Source organism: Thunnus thynnus, chromosome 22 (genome assembly GCF_963924715.1).
Source record: "Thunnus thynnus chromosome 22, fThuThy2.1, whole genome shotgun sequence".
Classification (NCBI taxonomy): Eukaryota; Metazoa; Chordata; class Actinopteri; order Scombriformes; family Scombridae; genus Thunnus; species Thunnus thynnus.
Window position 1 is genome coordinate 3,209,556 of NC_089538.1, and position 14,873 is coordinate 3,224,428.

At 40.3% G+C, this 14,873-nt stretch overlaps 1 protein-coding gene across 4 annotated transcripts in view; it reads right to left on the reverse strand.

Annotated features, from left to right (window-relative positions):
* pde5ab (phosphodiesterase 5A, cGMP-specific, b) overlaps positions 1–14,873 on the reverse strand; it is a 95,006-nt gene that overhangs the window by 16,020 nt on the left and 64,113 nt on the right. For 3 of the 4 annotated variants that reach the window (XM_067579083.1, XM_067579084.1, XM_067579081.1), the window contains exons 9-13: positions 10,343–10,451; positions 10,171–10,255; positions 8,676–8,851; positions 5,059–5,118; positions 2,621–2,767 (exon numbers count right to left, since the gene is read on the reverse strand). In XM_067579083.1, the coding sequence (XP_067435184.1) occupies positions 2,621–2,767; positions 5,059–5,118; positions 8,676–8,851; positions 10,171–10,255; positions 10,343–10,451 (577 nt within the window). The remainder of the gene's footprint in view (positions 1–2,620; positions 2,768–5,058; positions 5,119–8,675; positions 8,852–10,170; positions 10,256–10,342; positions 10,452–14,873) is intronic. The other variant, XM_067579082.1, reaches the window with a different exon arrangement.

Sequence of the window (14,873 nt, forward strand, 5' to 3'; positions counted from 1 at the left end):
CCCCACTAAAAAACATTACGCGTGGGTGGAAAATAACAGCAGCAGAGAGAAAAAGCAAATGTGATGAGCGAAGGGACTCTCCTGTCAGGATGTTTGCCCTTTCTGAAAGTAAAGACTCAGCACCCTGCCAGCAAATCGATGCTCTGTGCTTTGTTCGTCTTTGCTGCACTACAGTGAGTAAAAGGTAATTCAGTCTCAGGCACTATAAGAACCCCAAAACCATTGTTTAATTAATAAAATTATGGCTCATTTTCTCAACAGGGATCATTATACTTTCATTTGATATTATAATGAATGGCTACAAAACATTCAATATGTTAGAATTGTAATTAGATAAGAACATGTTGCACACAGTTCAAAACCCAAGCTGTGATGCTCCAGGGTGGTCAGCACATCAGCTCCCGGCGTGAACGTCAAACTGACAGCCAACTCTGCTGGAGGGCCCTAATCTCCTCCAATCAAAGCCTCTCTTTATGAGGCCTCTCTCCGCAGGCACTCCGGAGGTCAGCCACCAACACACAAGCACCCCTTCACATGGAGAGCGTGCTGAGGAGGAGAGCCAAACTCGCCAGCGACCAGGCGGTGCTGGCGCCGAAGGGGAGCCGGACGAGAGAGAGTTAGAGCGGTGGGTCTGAAAGACGGCAGTAATGGAGGCAGAGTGCGTAAGGGATTTTTGGAGAGGAAGTGTTTTAGGTGTATCATGATGTTGTGTGTGTGTGTGTGTGTGTGTGGTCTATGAGTTAAGGATGCAGGCAAATATTAACTCAGTCGTAAGTGCATTCACTCACACAAACACACAATAGTGTTCTAATGGTCTAATGCTGCTGACAATGAGAAGCAGATTGTTTTCTGCAATTAATAAAAGAGGAAGCTGCTCTTGTCTTTTTCCATGACATACGCTGAGAACAACAAGCTAAAGTGGTGTCAGTATGTTGTGGCGTTGTTTGTTGTTCTAATTGTTGTGGTTTCTGTGCTGCCATGATAATACCCTTCATTATATTAAAGCCTTGTGTATTCTATTGAAACCTACTGGGGGTATGTATGTTTGGGAATGTATCCTGTGCTCATGCACTGTAGTAATCTGTAACTTAATCATATCATTTAATGACAAATTTTCTTTTTGAGTCTGCCTGCAGTGTATGCAGTTAAGCTTTCATATTTTTTATATTATAGTTTTTATCATTTGTAAGCTAAAAGTGTTCTAAAGCTGTTTTCTGGCTAAATTTACCATCTCCTGAGCTGCATGCCCTATAGCTTTAAAAGGCAAGCCTTTATCACCATCACCTACAGCACTAAATCATTCTATGGGGAGTTAATTAAAGAATACAAACGTTGAAGTATTAGTTTTGACTTTCTTGCTGTGAGATGAGAGGACTGATATCAATGAGATCTGTACACTCATCAAAGTAGAGCTGGGGGCTGATTAGCCTACATTAGCTCAAAGACTGAAAGCAGCTATTCTGGCTTTCTCAAAAATCCAAACAACCACCTACCAGCAGCTCGAAAGCTCAATCATGAATAGTTTGTATGTCGTTTGTTTAAAGGCTGTGGAAATAGCATTCCAAACTGAATCTGCAGCTGGCTTAGCATGTCATCTAGCACCCTTTAAAGTGGTGCACAGTGGAATTTGATGGGGTGTTCCTGCCATTACTGCTGGATAAAGGGGCTTTACGGCCTCTCCTGAACATCACCAGCTTTTTCCACTCCAGACACTCACAGCTGGTGCTGAAAATCTATACGGCTATGGAAACTGGCGTATTGGAAAAATTGGCATGATGGGCACAATCGCCTTCTCTGTGTGCTATGGGACCAAGGCTCTTCCATTGTTCATCTTCCAAGTGTCCCACCACAGGGCCAATGTCATGGGCATGGTCTTGCTGTGTGACTCCTGGACAACACAGCATCTGCCATCTTGGCTGTTAGCTCACTTTGGCAAAAGCGCTGGCCTTCTCTGCTTGACAGCTTAGGCTGCATCACCACCTTTAACCATCAGCCCCTCCTCAACCCTGATGTGTGCCCAGTCATTCAGCCCCTGCGTTGCCTGCCCCTTGCCCTGCACGATGACGGGACTGCTGAACTACAGAGCCTTCCAGAGGTAGGCGTAATTGAGGAATTGGATGCATCACCCTGGATTTCCAACTTGGTGGTGGAAAGTAAAAAGTCAGGGGGCCTTCGCCCATGAATCGACCTCAGGTCAGTGAACAAGGCCGTGATCCCTGACAAGTATTCACTGCCCACAGTGGAGGAACTGACTGTCAAATTCCACGGCTCCTCTGTGTTCTCCAAACTCCACCTTTGTCAGGGCTACCTGCAGGTCCCACTGTACCCAAGCAGCTGCCAGTGTGTTATGTATGAGCCACACCAGTCGTGGCTGTAGTTGCTGCAGCACAGCATTTTACGACAGTCTGCCATAAACAATGTAGTATTAAATGTAACAAATCTAAAATATAAGAAGAAAAAATAGGCTTTGCAAATGTTTTGCAAGGAAGAAAATGTATTTGATACGTTTGTCAGGCCTCAAGGATAAAAAAAGGCATATAGTATAGCAACTGCATATAGTAGTTTATGTTTAATCACTGCTTTGATACTACTACTTTATGGGTCACAGGTCAGTTCTTACCGTGTGCTTCATCTGGAAGTTCTGGACCAGGTTGAGGTCGACAAACATGCGGACGGTAGCCAGTGTGGTTTCAGTGTCCGACAAGTCGAAGTCACTGAAGCTGAAGTCCATAAGACGCAAGGACTGGGCTGACGGAATTGTGGCTACCTTCAAACACACACACACACACACACACACACACACACACATAATCAAACATTAGGAAATGTAGATAGGCTGCAGATTCAGTGACACACAAACATGAATATAAAAGTGTATCATCTGCATAATTTAGTTAATGGTGGCTAATGATAATTTTTTCATATTATTTCCTCCATTCTAAATCTTAATTCTTGCTCACTTTTTAAGTCACAAAACTGACCTAAAAGTGCTGCTCCAGTTACAGTAGAAGCTTTAACTACACAATGATGAAGGGTCTCTCATCTTCCGATGTGTCACGCATACAGTATGTAGCAGTCCCTCAGGTGGAACATACCCGAAAAAATCCAGCCTGTGTCCTAGATACCAAATGACACATCCTTTCTCTAGCACCCAAGGGAGCCTGCTTAATCAGGTTATGCCGTTAGTTTAGCCCCAGAACAGAACAGGACTTTCATCACAGGTCATGTGATGTCAAGGCTGTGACTAGTGTGAAAGAAGGGCTGCAGTGATTGGTTCAAATCTGGAGAGCTGTTAGAAAACCAGTCATATAGTAACAAATGATCTCATTAACAAAATCATAAGCAAGACTGCAGGGAATTCCTGTAATTTTTTGGTGCAACAAGCGCAATGCCAGGGAACCGTTGCAGAAGAATCAGTGCTTTCCCTCAAATACTGCTGGTATTCTGATACACAATATAATCATGGTAGGTTATGGATATTTGGATATTACATGGATATTTACTTCAAACATCGTTCTACTTAAATGAATTATTTTTGTAGCTCTGGCACTTGGCTCCATTGCTCATGCTAATGTTGAAAGTAATACCAGATGAACTCAGAACACAGCTATCGCTAAAAACAGGTCATAGCATCACACGGGTTGTAAACAAGCCAACAGGTTAGTCACACTTATTTGGAGGCGAAAACAAAGGTGAGCATTTTGTAAGTATGGCCATATGTAGTTGTGCACATCCATGCTTTCCTGTGTAATGATGGATTATTAGCAACATTAGCCATGCATAAAGTCCTTCTGTGTTGATTTTTAAGTGCTGTAAGATACTCTGGTCACATTCACTATTTTACCTCTGATGAAAAGTACACAGTCCTACAGAGGACATATGGCATTTCAGAAAACAAATCAACAAAAGTTTTTTTTCCTAAAACTTGAAACTGGAATGTTGAATTTTTAAAATGCAGTTGTGTTTTCTGAAATGGCAAGTTTTCTAAAATAAGTCAAAAATGTATTTTCTGAAATGTTTTTAAGTTGTTCTCTGAGATGTTAAGTTTTCTAACCTTAAAAACATGATAGCTTTTGAAAATGTTTTCTAAACATTTTTTATGTGTCTTTCTGAAACATTAATGTGTCTGACACGGAAGGTTTTCTGTTTCTTTTCTGAGATGTCAACTTTTCTAGAATACATTTTCTGAAACTTTCTAACCTCATTTACACTGTATGCATCTTGAGCTAATTGGATATGTATCCAATCTCAAAAAGGCTACGTGAAAATGCATTCAAGATGCTTTCAAGCAGATGGAAATCTGATAGTTCAAACCACCTTGGGAGGTGCTACAGACGCATATATGTAAAGTGTATACAAAAATTAAGTTGCATCGCAAAAAATGCGCCTAGAGCCACACATTTAATTTCCAACTTGTATGTAAGAGCTCATTTGCACACACTGACAACAGCTGACTAATGGTAATGCTGAGTTCATGTCACGTGAGAATTACTGTATTTACCCGTTTTCAAGTTGTTCTTAGCAATCATGTCAACATCCAAGTCATAATTACAACTGGGAAACCGATCTTTCTGGAAACTTGGATACGTCTGACTTTGCCAGGAAAAACAAAGAAAAATGGACGGCTCATGCAAGCCAAAGTCAGGTTGGAGGTAATTAAATACACATTTTAATTAATATAGTGTTTTTTCGACAACACACAGTATTTTTTTACCCTCACATAACCTCCTCCTTTGTAGTATCAGTTTGCAAACCCACTTAGGACCCAGCCAATGATTTCCTCTACAAGTTAATGTGTATGTGTGTGTGTGTGTTTCTGAGAAAAGTAGTCCTATAGAGTTGCTCTACTGACTGTGGTTTCCTGCTGATTCAGTGGTGTGGTGTTATGTTACTTTACTGCTCATCTACACACACTTTGCCTCCTCTGACCCTGAAGGACAGCATCTGCTTGAGTGAGTGTGTTTATGGCTGTGTGTTGAATAACCCATGAATTTGTGGGCACTAATGTGCATGCAGGTGTGAGTGTGTGTATTGTTAAATTAATAAATTGTAATTTACCGCTGTTACCTGGAGTTCCCGCGATTCTTCCTCTGCGGCGGAGGCGTGATATGACAGGACCTGGAACACACACACACACACACACACACAAACACACAAATCAGAGGAGGTATGCAGACTTTGGAATGTCACACTGTATCAGGTTTTTCCGTAGAAAACACACGTACAGTGCCTATTTATCTGCTCCCCAATTCAATCACACACTTAAATCTGACAGATTTGGACAATAAAATTACACAAAGGCAAGTCTGAACAAGCTGCTTTTTAAAGGTGTCCTCATTGTCCACAGATCTTAAATCAAATGGGAGAGAGTTCCAAAGTTTGGGAGCCACAACGTCAAAGCGCAGTTTCCTTTAGTTTTAAGTCTTGTTCTAGGAACAACCAGCAAACCCTGATCAGTAGACCTTAGAGACCTGCTGGTGACATTGGGCTGCCAACACAAACTGCAACACTCCTATTGGAGAGGTAGGAGAAGAACCACTGCAGGGCCACAAGTAGATAACAGAGAGTTGTTGATTATGGAGAATACAGCAGGACCAATAGAGCCAATGACATTTTTAAACAGATATGTTGGTAAGATGTCAAGGGGGCAAGAGGAGGTTTTCATATGGTTAACCAAGTTAGTAAGATCTTGGAGTGTTACTGGAGAAAACCTCACATCTACGCAAAGGACAGACTGAAGATGACGCCGTAAGCTGATCTGTGCTCTTGGTTTGTGTTTGTTGATGAGGTATCATCTCTCGTTACCAGAATTTGCTTTGTTCAGTTTGTCTCTACCTGCCAGGTAGCTAACTACAGCTAGCAGCAGTCTGCAGATATCAGACTGATGTCTTGTACAGAAACACAGACAACAGCAGATCATCCTTTCTGCTCCGTCTGTGCTGAAACTGATTATTAAACTGGATGTGATCTACTTAGTTGAAGCATCTGGTACTGACAGTCAATAGCTGTCAGTATTTTATGTATAATGATAGCCTTGCAGGTTGTGCAGGTCTTTTATCATTCTTACAAAAATAGATTAAAATCATTTGATTTTCTGGCATCGCCCAGCCCTAGCCTATGAATCAGAATAATTTGGGAACAATAAAGAAAAAACAGAACTCTAATGCTAACAAGGTTGTCAAGATTCAAGTTAGTAAGATTTATTCACAGAACAAAACAACATGTAAAGTAAAAGATAGACAAACTTTTGACAGGGAAGAACAGATCAACACCGTCAGTGTCAATATAGCAAGGGGGTCTAAAATCTCGCAGTTTAAGCAAAGTTAAACTTACATGTCTCCTTTTTACAACGGAAACTAATAAGAAATTAGAAAACAATGCAGTTCATGTTCTTGATTATGTCATGAATTAAAATTGTGCTTGGCTTATTTTGTTGCTAATTTCTCCATTATTGTTAGCAGTAGGTGAAAATGCAATCAATGCATGTGTGTGTGAAATTTGTTGGCTTCCAATGGGGGCTTGACAAGGGCTGGGTATCAGTACTCAATACCTTTTAGGTATCAACCAAAATAACCAAGTACAAAATAGTATCAAAATTTATCCAGTCAAACAATACCTGCATTCAATCCTTTTTGAACCCAGATCTAGAAAAAAAGACTATTTGTATGGTTTTGCTCACAGCCAATTACTGCAAGTGACATGTGATTGGCCCACTACCACAGCAGCTATGACCCATACAGTCCGTGGTGGTGAAGTCAAGCGTTGTGTATTTGACAGAGGTGGCAGTTTAGTGTACAAGAGATGCCACAAATATAAATATTTTAATAATTTGAACACTTTCAAAATGTATTTGTGTAAAAATCATTTGGATGGGGAGGAGTGGTGGCATTTTACGCAGCTGAATGCTTCCATTCACATGATGGGTATTAAATGAAGTAGAAAAAAAAAAGGTATCGAATGTACTCTGCTGGTATTGGTATCACCTTAAGGGTACTGGTATTGGTGCTGGCACTATAAATGATACACTGCCCTAGGCATGACAGAATTTTGTCCATCTGCCATAAAGAGCAGCACATAGCCATATCCCCTATAGGAGCCATCTGGGACTGTCTACACTCAGTGGATGAGACAGTTCCAAACAGGGCTTCAGCAGCCACATACAACTGAACTGAGACCCAGAGGCAGAGTAAACAGGAGAGAGACAGAACAGTCCAGACCAGTTGGAGGGAGGCCTGGGTGAACTGGGTAAAGTGGCAGAGGAGGTGGGCGTCAGCTGCAACCGAGAGGAGACGTCACCTCTGACACCCTGAAGCTGACAGCTCTGCCATGGAAAACACACACTGAAAACAGCAAGAGTGTATGGTGTGTGAGCATGTGTGTGGCTCAGAGGAGTAGAGAGAACGAGTATATAAGACTGCAAAGGCGTAATAGTGAACTGTGTGTGTGTGTGGGCTGAGTTATAATGAATGCATGCTTTGCTGACTGTCTTTCACAGAGGCTGAAAGCAGGAAAGTGTCAAGAAGCAGCTTGAAAAATCCCTCTGCATCGCCTCATCACTGTCACTCACACACCCACAAATAGCTCTATCAGTGATGCTCTCACACACACTGTACTTTCCTGTACTTTTATACTTGTGAGGACCTTCGCTGCCATTACACACTCTTGCTTAACTCACAACTACACATTCCAGATCTTATCCAAACCTTAACCTAAACCTCTAACCTTTACCCTAACACTGAATCTTTGAAGATGTAATTAGCCAAATTGTCTTCTCCTTCTAAAAACGTCCTCACTATCAACGCCTGAAATTCAAACTGGTTCCTCACAAAGATAGAAATACAACAGAACACACTGTGAGTTCTGAGATTAAATATTTTTGGTTTCAGTCTTTATGTCTTTGTTTAGCTCACATCTTGTGAAAAATCAGCTCTAGTTGAGTTGTCTGCCTCTGATATAGTGATTTGCTACATGTTATTTCTTACTTGTTACATACTTGTTGTTGATCAATACTACTCTTTTGTAGCTGACACTATTTCAGTAAAGCAATATGTGCAGTATGTGATGATGCAACATAAATAATGCCATCCCACTGGTACCAAGTAATACTTGCAACTACAGAATTGACCTGAGATTGCTAACTAGGACCAGAATGTACTGAAATCACAGTGTAAAGATCTTAGTAGGAATTTGTGGTTCTCAAAGTGGGGTCTGGGAACCCCAGGGGTCCTTAAGGGGGTTCCAGTGGGGCCCCAGCAAAAAGGGGAATAATTTATTTCCACTATAATTCTATCCATATGTAACACAATGACAGAATGTATGACTGTCTTGGTCATGGGTTTCATACACTTTCTGTGATAAAACATCTAAAAGCAAAGATCTTATCAGATGGGACCCCAAGACAAAGTCCTATCAAATGGGGATCTGTGGTCTAATTTGTTTCAATTCAGGGGTCCTTGACATGAAAAAGTTTGAGGACCACTGGATTAGACAATTTAGTGTTCACACACACAAACATACACCATGTCTGATGCACACATGCACACATTGGATTTGTCGCAGTAAATATCCTAATTAGACAGTTTAAGGAGCTACAGAACACACACACACACAGGCAAAAATGAAAACAGTCCAGTGGGAATATCTGATGCGTGTGTGTGTGTGTATGTGAGGCCGACCTCCAGAGTGACCTCCTGCTTGGCCATTGCTCTCTCCACTGTTTCGTACATCTGTGTGTTCTGGATACCGAGACCGCAGAAGATGGCAAATGCCTCCAGGAACTGTTCATCGTTCCTGTTGAAGGCCTTCACGCTGCCCGACGCTTCATCCATCTTGTTCACCAACTGACAAACACCTACATGCACACACAAAGGCATACATTGATACTTCTGGTCACAAACCCTGGCTTGGTCTCATTTTTATTGGTTTCATGAGCTGTGATTTACATAAACCTTCAGTCCAAGCAAGACTAACAAGATCTTAGATGACCTTCTGTTGACATGTCATGTAGCATTTCATAGCAAACTCCACAAGACACCTTTAAAGTGGCTCCTGCTCCATTACCTTATCTTATCTCATCTTAAGGCCCTGTCTTGTCCCTCAAAATTGAGTTAGAAGACTTTCAATATCTCAGTTTTGTGCTTATATGTGACACATTCCTGATTTAATGTATTGAATCAAATTATCACACAGCAAACCTGGGACCAGGCAGTATACTAGCAGTAAAATATATATTGCGGGAAGAATGGGGGGCTAATAGAACCTTATTTATACACTGAGTGCCCTAACAGGTTAATCTGGCCATGGTGTTAGCACAGACAACTGGTTCTGTCTTATCAACCTGCATTAACATTATAGTACAGGTGAGATTTTGGAGAATATAGTTAAAATGATAAGTTATCTCATCTTGCACAACATGTAAATAAGTTTTGTATAAGTAATAACATTATCATAAAATGAGATACAATTATTTCAAGTTTTTGTTTACACCTAGACACAAACCTGTGCATTTAGGGAGATGGAACAGAATATTGCATCTCCAATGCTAATGTATTCATGAAGTAGATATTAGTGAGTCTGAATTAATCTGTTGGAAGTGAAGGACGAAGAACATTTCATTGTAATAAATTGAGCTGTTTTGATCCTTCTTGTCACCGGGTCTCTTCAAGGTTGGAGGAGAGGCTGGAGGACCTGTTTTATTTGATCAATGAGGGACATCCACGGTCATTAGTCATCTTCATATCCAACTAACTGAGCCGCTATCAGCTAATTATGCTGATGATAATCACTGTGATGGATGGAGTGGCAGGACTATTCATGGACAGATAATACAAGTGGTAATACTATGCTGGCTTAATGTGTTCTCAGCTGTACGATGTAAGATTTTTAAAGCCTGTAGCCCCTGGTGCTGATGTTCATTACTGCATTGGAAAATAAATGGAACACCACAAAGACAATTTAATTACTCATCATTTGTGGATATATGGGGCTGATACTGGTGTAAAAATACACTTATTTCATGGACCTATTGTCTGTCTGTGGTCTAGTTTTCTCCTAACAGATCTTACTGCAGCTTACTTAAGCTCCTGTCATGAACAGATGAAAAAGAGGAGGTTTAAGCTCAGGTTTAGTACTTCAAAAGGGCGCTCCACCAGAGAAAGAAAAAGATCCTACCAATGACTTTGTCTTTCTTGCCATTCCTGATGGGGGTGCAGAGCAAACTCTTTATCTGGTTGCTGGTGTGATCTGGGTTTTCACTCTGTCAGAGGACAACAGGTATAATTACTCACTTTGGAAAATTAAAAGAAAAAAAGAAAAGAGAGGAAAAGAGAAGAAGAATACTTACCGTCCAGGGGAAGCGTTGGTCCTTGGTGACGTCAGCGATGTTGAGAGGCTGCATGGTGTTTTTAACGTACTGAGCGTACATGTAGTTAATCTGACTGACATCACAGTCCCTGAGGAGAAAAACAACAACACAAACAGCTCCATCATACACCGTAAATAATGGGATTAATTACCAAGCTCAGCTGCATTAACCTCTGTAACCCTGCTGCACCCATTTGTGCACAAATTGTTTGAACTATAGCACTGAACACACTTATGGTTGCTTGTTTGGGAGGTGCACACTTCCAATTTTTGATGACATTGACCTCTTGTTTCTCTGGAGTGTTCTGAATACAGTTATTGTAGTCACATTGGACAAAAGCATCTGCCATGGATTGTTCAAACCCAAGAAACTATATTTTAAATTCTAATGTAGATCCAATTTAGGACAGCGCAACAAGCTGTAAACATAATAATGACATATTATAAACTTGATATGACAATAAATGCTCCACTATGTTAACCAGCTAGTCACTAACTTTGTCTGTCTGAAAACAGTTGCCTGCTGCTGCTGCTGTAAAATGAGGTTGATGAGAGTGTTAAGTAGGGAACCGAAACAGTAAAAACGTGGGCGGTAAAACCAGAACAATGCTAAAAGAGGCTAAAATAAGTAGGGTTGGATCCAATGTTAGTATATAAATAATGATTAGTGCAGCATTAAAATTTCACTTAATGGTGTGTTGCTGTAAATTATGCCCTTTTTGTCAACTGATTAGACATCTATCTAGAATAATAGATACTAGACTACTGACTTCTTAGTTCTACTTATTTGGAACAGAAACAAGGACACTATTTATAGAGGAAAGACCACATCTGGTGTTTAAAACAGTGCACATTAAAGTTGTTATGAGATGAGTATTTTTGGAGTCACTTTATAGCCACACTAGCAGTGTAGCTGAAGGGATGCGGTCAGATGTGAAATCTCTTGACAACTATTGGATGGATTGACATACAACTAATACAGATATTAATACAGATATCTACACATGATTAATAACTTTTCATCTTGTGCCATTATCAGGATACATTTTTTGTCCAATACTTTAGTTAATAATCAAATACCTGCAAAACTAAGGAAAGGTCAGCTGTACTTTGTATTTAGTGCTAATTAACAAATGTTAGTATACTATACACACACACAGCTAAGATGTGAACATGCTAAACATTATGTTCTCTAAACATCAGCATGTTAACATTTAGCATGTTAGCATGATGCTGTTAGCATTTAGCTGTGCCTAACCCAGCTTCACAGAGCAGCTAGCATGTAGTCTCTTAAATCTTGTTGAATAAGTCTGTACAGAGTGGATGAAAAAAAGATTTTTCTGCGATTCATTTTGGTTTGTCACTTTCAGTAATGCTCTCAGAGAAACTTCAGTGATCGTTTTTGACTGTCCCTTTACACATTTGCCCAGCTCTTCTTTTATACCAGCAATCATTATAACCATAAAACTGCTTCCTACAGCTCCAGGCTAATAGCACCAAATAATAAAACATCTGCTGGTTAATGAGAGAACTGCAGCCTAAAAGCTGCACCTGAGTCCACCCTGCACTCTGGCTCAGGTCTGAGAGCTAAGCCGTCAGTCACGTCTGTCAGCGCTTAATAAGCCTGTTTGTTATCTTTAGTCGCTCCAAGTCCAACCACAGAGTCAGCTATAATACTGCATGATAAATGATGGAAAATGGATATATAAACATAACATGAGGTTGAGGCAAAAGCCAGTGGATTTTGGCTGTAATGCTGCGGTGCGATGGTATGTGTGTGTGTGTGTGTGTCTCAAGGAGAGAGGGAGTAAATATTAGAGTGTGTGTTGGTGGATGACAGAGAGAACGACAAATAGAAAACTTGTGTTTCGGTGTGTGTGTGTTTGGGAGAAGAAAAGGGGGAGACAGATGTGTGTGTGTGTGTTTGTGTTTTTCTTGGTTTCTGACATCCTATCCATGATCAAAGTTTCATGTTGGATGGCTTCAGGCTAATTATAACAATGTGTGCTGTCCAGACTGGCTTCAACTCAGCACACACACACACTTCAGATGGACATACTGTGCAGTATGTGCATTTGTACTCGACTTTAATCACCCAAACACACTAAAATCCACGTTTCCTCTCCCTCTCTCTGTGATTGACTCAAATGAGGCCACAGTATAGCTACCGGCATCACTAAGAACCATGACGGCGCTACGTTGGTTTTCAATTCAGGACCACAATCAAACTCTAGATCCAGAAAAAGTTAATTGTCCCACTTTGTCAACTGGAAATGCTCCGCTGTTCAGCTCGACTGAACTTCCTGTTTCAATGAAACAGACACTGTGTCATTGGGAAGCCGTGGCCTGGGGTTAATGTCACTATAAAAAGCCTCCTGCGGTTCCAGCCGGTCAAAGCCAACATCCTGCAGGGCCCTCCCCTCCCTCGTTGGCCCAGTTGCAGCTGCCCAGTTTTGCCGTATCACAGCCCTCACAGCACATACACAAGTGGTATTTAAAGACAGTTATTAGATCTAACCAGGGGAGGAACAGCCATGAGAGCAGTTTATAAAAAAATGAGATGCGATGGAGGACCAGACAAGATAAGGCATCTGGTTTGTGTCATCCCTGACACTGTTGGTATTTTCAGTAATGACTTTTTTCTTTTTCTCTCGTTTGTCCACTTACAGAGTGAGCTCTGTTCTTGCACACAGAAACAATACCTTCATTTAAAGAATATCCACATACTCGGTTTAAATGCAGTCAAATTGTTCAGATCTTAGAGAACTATATTAAACCTCCTCCTACGAGTTCTGACGGGTCCATTTGTTTCACCAATAAAAAGAGGGTGACAACTTGTGCTTTCTATCAGGTTTTATTGACTTTATGTCTCTTATCTATATCTCTGGAGCTGGAATTAGTGTGAAAATAGAGTCAATAAAACCTGATGGAAAAAGAGGTTTGTGACTCACAGTAGAATGTACAATACAAAGACATATAACTAGAAGAATGCACTCAGTAGAGTACAGATTTCTGCCAGATGTGTACAGTCAAGATGGCGGCAAAGATAACATAAACTGGGATTTATTCATCTTGTATTGTGCTTAACTTTAGTGGATCATAACATATCGGGTATGGAATTAATCTGCAGATGCAAATGTGGCCAGCAACAGACTAGGTAGGCCTTGTTTTTAGACTAGCCCAAACTTTTGCCTTGTTGTAGCGCACTTTATATGGCAAGGACTGTTGAAAAGACAAAAGTCTAAGCTTTACAATAGACTCATAAGGAATCTTATCGATATTTATTTGAATTCACAACACAACCTGCTCTCAAGGTACCGAAATTTGGCAGTGATTGATCTAACATGGCAACAACATGGCAACAACATGGCGTGATTTGGTTGTACCTAGAGAAAACAAGATTCCAAAAGCAATAGTGTATAGTGGAGCTTTCAGTACTTTCTGACTTCCCCACCCTACCCATTGGTTCCTACTATAGATGTAAATCTTTAAAAACCAGTCACAAATACATGGTTTCATTTTTTTAAAAAAGTTTCTCACTTTACTCAAACAAGGTAAATTGTGCATTTATTGGGGACTATTTTCAGCTGCATATAAATACACATTTGGTGCACTAGTGAGCTCTACGGCCAGAAACTGTAGATTAATGACTGTACATTTAGTGGTACTAGTGTGTCCCCATTTCTCTGCAGCTTTGGAGTAGCGTAGCTATTTTCAAAATCATGTAACATTTCCAGAAGATATTTCTGTTAAAGAGTTTGCCTTATAATTCCTGTAATTATAAATCCTTGCTTCTCCATAGAATATCACCACATACAGTCATATGGATGATCACAGCATATAAACTAGGCTTTGACTTATGTTTGTTTGATGTTGTTTGGAAGATAATGACAGTTCTTCATTGAAGCAAGCTGCAAGCTGAAATTTTTGTGCCAATACCCAACATTTGTGAGTTTGATTTCTGTACCAAATGTAATTTTAAGAAAGTCCAGTTTTCAGTGTGTCCTCCAGATTTTAAAGCTTGAGTGAAATCTGATCAGATTCATTACTATCAAATAAATCAGGTTGAGGAATTCTAGCACAGCCAGAGTATCATTAATCACGTATAATCTTGATAAGTAATCCATCAAACTGAAGCATATAGTATCTACTATTTCAGGTGGACTGTACTGACTGGCCAAAATCTAATAAAAGACCACCAAGAGGCTAGAGTTGTTGGAACGAATTTTGGGAATGAATATAATTTGAATAGTAAAAAAAAGATACTAATTGAATGCTGAAATTACTATTCAAATGTGTATTTTTTTATTTTTTATGAATGTGTTGGCTAAAATGAGCAAATCTCACCTTAGCCTGCACGCATGTGAAAAGGAAATGCTTCTGTCACACCAGTCTGATGAACAATAACATTTTCTGAGTGTGCCTGAATCACAATCTCACGTTCAATGTGCTAATGTAACGTCACAATATCAGAAATGGCAGAAAGCGTTGTACCCATGGAGATCACTACT